The sequence below is a fragment of the Sinocyclocheilus anshuiensis genome, unplaced genomic scaffold (assembly GCF_001515605.1).
Source record: "Sinocyclocheilus anshuiensis isolate Anshui unplaced genomic scaffold, SAMN03320099.WGS_v1.1 scaffold1239, whole genome shotgun sequence".
Classification (NCBI taxonomy): Eukaryota; Metazoa; Chordata; class Actinopteri; order Cypriniformes; family Cyprinidae; genus Sinocyclocheilus; species Sinocyclocheilus anshuiensis.
In genome coordinates, this window is record NW_015540949.1 from 346,385 (window position 1) to 351,274 (window position 4,890).

General features: G+C 36.3%; 1 protein-coding gene across 3 annotated transcripts in view; it reads right to left on the reverse strand.

Moving 5' to 3' along the window:
- The window catches only part of LOC107689852 (cathepsin S-like), a 21,533-nt gene that overhangs the window by 2,413 nt on the left and 14,230 nt on the right, over positions 1-4,890 (reverse strand). Inside the window, exons 1-4 of one of the 3 annotated variants that reach the window (XM_016488019.1) lie at positions 1,941-2,043; positions 1,080-1,205; positions 682-804; positions 183-335 (exon numbers count right to left, since the gene is read on the reverse strand). In XM_016488019.1, the coding sequence (XP_016343505.1) occupies positions 183-335; positions 682-804; positions 1,080-1,202 (399 nt within the window). In that variant the 5' untranslated portion in view covers positions 1,203-1,205; positions 1,941-2,043. Of the gene's footprint in view, positions 1-182; positions 336-681; positions 805-1,079; positions 1,206-1,940; positions 2,044-4,890 lie in introns of those variants that run through there. The other 2 variants (XM_016488021.1, XM_016488020.1) reach the window with 2 other exon arrangements.

Here is a 4,890-nt window from a genome sequence, read left to right on the forward strand (position 1 = left end):
TTTAACTTTAAACCGCATAAACACATTTCATTACACCAAATAAAATGCTTTTGTCTCAGGTCTATCAAAAGAAACAAAAAGAGCTGTACTGAGAAATAAAAAACTACTCAGACAAAAAGCTAAATTAGAAAATAATTTTGTTTTTGTATTTAAAAAAACAACAACAAATGGTATAATCACACCTGCATCTTCACACTGGAGACATATCCCTTCTCTCTCCAGTCCAAAGAGTCTGGGACAGCAGCTCTAGAAAAGCCCACAAATTCTGCTGTTTGCCTCTTAAAGCCAGGGGGAACACGAGTAGTGGCTAACGTTTGCAGGATCTCCTCTGTTGTCTGTGAATCAACAAAACAAAGAGGAAAATTTGAATGTCAGATGATGAAATTGTCACTGCACCTGATATAGCCGATGTCTGTCAAAGTGTAAAACTTTATGGCTCTGCAATTTCTAGACACTACATTAACTTAAACATCTAGAACCTTTTGTAAAGAGAATATATTGGCTGAAAAAATATGTTCCCTCACACAGAATAGCTTCATGCTAAAAAAATCGAAACAAGGAAATAAAGCAGTATTGCGTGCCAGGAGTTTTTTTTGTTTTTTTTTAAAGCAAACTGGATGCAAGTGCATGAAAACAAACACATCAGACAAAGAAATGCAGTGGAAATGCAGTGGTTCTTACCATGTCACCCATGTGGTTCATGCCCAGGTCATATGAATGCAGGCCCATGGAGGCCTCCAGGTTGTGAAGTGTGATAAGTTCAAGGTTTCTCTCCCACAACTCCCTCCTGCCCAGTTCTTCAACCTGCCAATATAAACAACAGAAATTCCACAGTTTAATACAGCAATATATAAAACTATTGATATCACTGGTCATAATATTTAAGTCTCAAATGAATACATTATTATTTATATAACAAACAAGCCCATGAATCAAGCTTTACCAGTTTGATAAGAAACAAGGAAGAAATTGAGTTTGTATTCCTCACAGAACATGTGATTTAAAAAAATATATTCTAGATTTAGGTACAAGATCATCTTTTGGATCATCTGACAGATTAATGAAATTCATAGTCTCACTTTACTGGAGTAAAACTTGTTATGCATATTCTTCCACAACTCCCAGTGCTGGTCTAGATTTGTGTTGAAATGGGCCAGTGCTGCGCTACAACACACGGCAAACAGCAAGCTCCCGAGCATCATGGCCTGACAAGAACAAAACGGCAAGTGATAATTACTGCCATGCATTCAAACATCAATATTTTATGTGATAATATATTCTCATTGCATTATGTTGACAGCTGGCCGACATATAAGCCACAATATTAAGAGATTATTTCAGTGAATGACTTCTGAAACGATACCAGGGAAGTTGCTATGGTTGGTTAGTATTTGGGGCTTTGAATTAATAGCGATTTACTGAAAACGGGCTCTCAGTCCCACCTACTGGCCGGAACAGGTACTTTAAAACTGCAGTGAGCTGAACAAACGCCATTCACACAGAACGCATTTGTGCTTTAAATATGCAAACAAAATGGAAGAACACAGACTGTCGAGACACATTTTTAAACTCGAAACAGCATTTTAAAAACGTGGCGTGAGAAGCTGAAAAAGCAGAGGCGAGGCGCAAGGGTCAAAGACGTCTGTTGCCGTATGAAGTTTACATAGAAAAACAACCTTTTCTCTTTTTCACCACTAGTACAGAAGAAAGTGCAAGAATTTAATTAAAAATCTATATTATCTGCCGTTATCTTAAAAAGATCAGGGGCTTTGGACAATACACACTATCATTACAAATCACTGAGGAAAGCTATTATAAACCCAGTCAATGGCATAATTAAAACAGAAAGAGAAAGTGTTTTGACAGAGAACACCAACAAAAAGGACTTTTATTAAATAGATACAAGTGAGGAAAAAATTAATTGATGTATCTCGTCTCACCTGTGTACTCCTGTTAAGCTGCACTTTTGGACTGTGTAAAGGAGGTGATGATAAACGAGTTCCTGGTTGCTTTGCTTTTACTTTGTTCCATCACGTGCTAATGTCTGCCTATTGTCATATGACACCGCTGTCTTCTTTCTTTGTTAGGCTACATGAGTGAAAAAAAATACTGAAATAAAATTAACAAATTATTGTTGGATCAAGGTTAATTCACTATACCACCCATAAAACATACACACATAGATTTTTGGCATCATCCACTGTAATGTAATAGTTCAGATAAGCAGACTTAAAGGTACCAAGTGTTTTTTTAAACTCTTCTAAATCTCTTTCTGTTTGAGTGAACATCTGAAATGCAACTTGTTCAAAAAGTTGCCCTGTGTATCATCATTAACTTTTATCATCAAGGCAACTTTTTGAGCAAGTGGCATTTCAGATGTTCACTCAAACAGAAAGAATTAGAAGAGTTTTAAAAAAACACTTGGTACATTTAAGTCTGCTAATCTGAACTATTAAATTACAGTGGATGATGCCAAAAATGAGTGTGTATGTTTTATGGGTGGTATAGTGAATTAACCTTACATTTTTGAGCAATTTTGCTGGGCAACTTTTTTTGAGCAATATGTTGCTTAGGCACTTTCCCACTGAGAATGGGTAACAAATTTCTGTCTGGATATTTTATCAGTCGTGGACCCTGTGGCTCACCTGGTTGCCTGTTGATGGCAACATTGCCCAAAGTTGCCCAGCAACATTGCTCAAAATGTTTCCCCCTGTATCATCAGCCTAACTCCTGCAGAAAACGTACTGCATTTCAATGACCAAAAGCCCATTAACTAGCTTGTGCATGGAAGGATACAAACTCATCAGGGGTGAAAAAGTGACAAAGGTATGAATCCCCTCCCCCATTTTCAATACCATAGGGGGAAAAAAGTGAAAAATGGGGGAAAAAATAAGAAAAGTTGGTTGTAACATCCCCTTTAACTCTTGGTAGCTGGCCCCAGACAGTAGAATGTTTTTTTTTTTTACCAAACACATGTAATATTGCTCACGTTTAGTTGGGTAATTTTGGGTAATACAATATTTTTGCTATTATTTATTTGTCTCAATGTTATTCATATTTTTATATAAAATGAGAACACTATGTAAAATTCACTTTAAAGTACATCTGCATTTTTTCATTTTTACTTATAGAGATAATTAATGGAAAAAATACCATGCTTAAGTGGAATATTTCTGCCACCTGGTAGAAAAACAAATAGTATTAAAGGGGTCATATGATGCTATTTCTATTTTTCCTTTTCTTTAGTGTGTTATGTAGCTATTTGTGCATGTATAAGATCTGCAGAGTTACAAAGCTCAAAATCTCCCACAAAAGGATTTATTCTATCTAAAAGAGAAGGCTGATCCAGACTGGGCTAAAATGCCTCATTCAAACACGCCCCCACATCTCTACGTCACGAAGTGGAAATATTAGCATAATGCCGCCCAAATGTGCACGCAAAGAAAGAAGTCGTGGTTTCAGGAATAGTGTTGGTGCAGCCATGTCAGGGAGACGCTGTGTGTTTCAGTGCGAAAGCAAAAGCACTTTATTTGGCCTTCCGGAAGTGTTAGGCTACATGAGTGAAAAAAAATACTGAAATAAAATTAACAAATTATTGTTGGATCAAGGTTAATTCACTATACCACCCATAAAACATACACACTCATTTTTGGCATCATCCACTGTAATTTAATAGTTCAGATTAGCAGACTTAAATGTACCAAGTGTTTTTTTAAAACTCTTCTAATTCTTTCTGTTTGAGTGAACATCTGAAATGCAACTTGTTCAAAAAGTTGCCCTGTGTATCATCATTAACTTTTATCATCAAGGCAACTTTTTGAGCAAGTGGCATTTCAGATGTTCACTCAAACAGAAAGAATTAGAAGAGTTTTAAAAAAACACTTGGTACATTTAAGTCTGCTAATCTGAACTATTAAATTACAGTGGATGATGCCAAAAATGAGTGTGTATGTTTTATGGGTGGTATAGTGAATTAACCTTACATTTTTGAGCAATTTTGCTGGGCAACTTTTTTTGAGCAATATGTTGCTTAGGCACTTTCCCACTGAGAATGGGTAACAAATTTCTGTCTGGATATTTTATCAGTCGTGGACCCTGTGGCTCACCTGGTTGCCTGTTGATGGCAACATTGCCCAAAGTTGCCCAGCAACATTGCTCAAAATGTTTCCCCCTGTATCATCAGCCTAACTCCTGCAGAAAACGTACTGCATTTCAATGACCAAAAGCCCATTAACTAGCTTGTGCATGGAAGGATACAAACTCATCAGGGGTGAAAAAGTGACAAAGGTATGAATCCCCTCCCCCATTTTCAATACCATAGGGGGAAAAAAGTGAAAAATGGGGGAAAAAATAAGAAAAGTTGGTTGTAACATCCCCTTTAACTCTTGGTAGCTGGCCCCAGACAGTAGAATGTTTTTTTTTTTTACCAAACACATGTAATATTGCTCACGTTTAGTTGGGTAATTTTGGGTAATACAATATTTTTGCTATTATTTATTTGTCTCAATGTTATTCATATTTTTATATAAAATGAGAACACTATGTAAAATTCACTTTAAAGTACATCTGCATTTTTTCATTTTTACTTATAGAGATAATTAATGGAAAAAATACCATGCTTAAGTGGAATATTTCTGCCACCTGGTAGAAAAACAAATAGTATTAAAGGGGTCATATGATGCTATTTCTATTTTTCCTTTTCTTTAGTGTGTTATGTAGCTATTTGTGCATGTATAAGATCTGCAGAGTTACAAAGCGCAAAGTCTCCCACAAAAGGATTTATTCTATCTAAAACAGAAGGCTGATCCAGACCAGGCTAAAACGCCTCGTTCAAACACGCCCCCACATGTCTACGTCACGATGTGGAAATATTTGCGTAATGCCACCCAA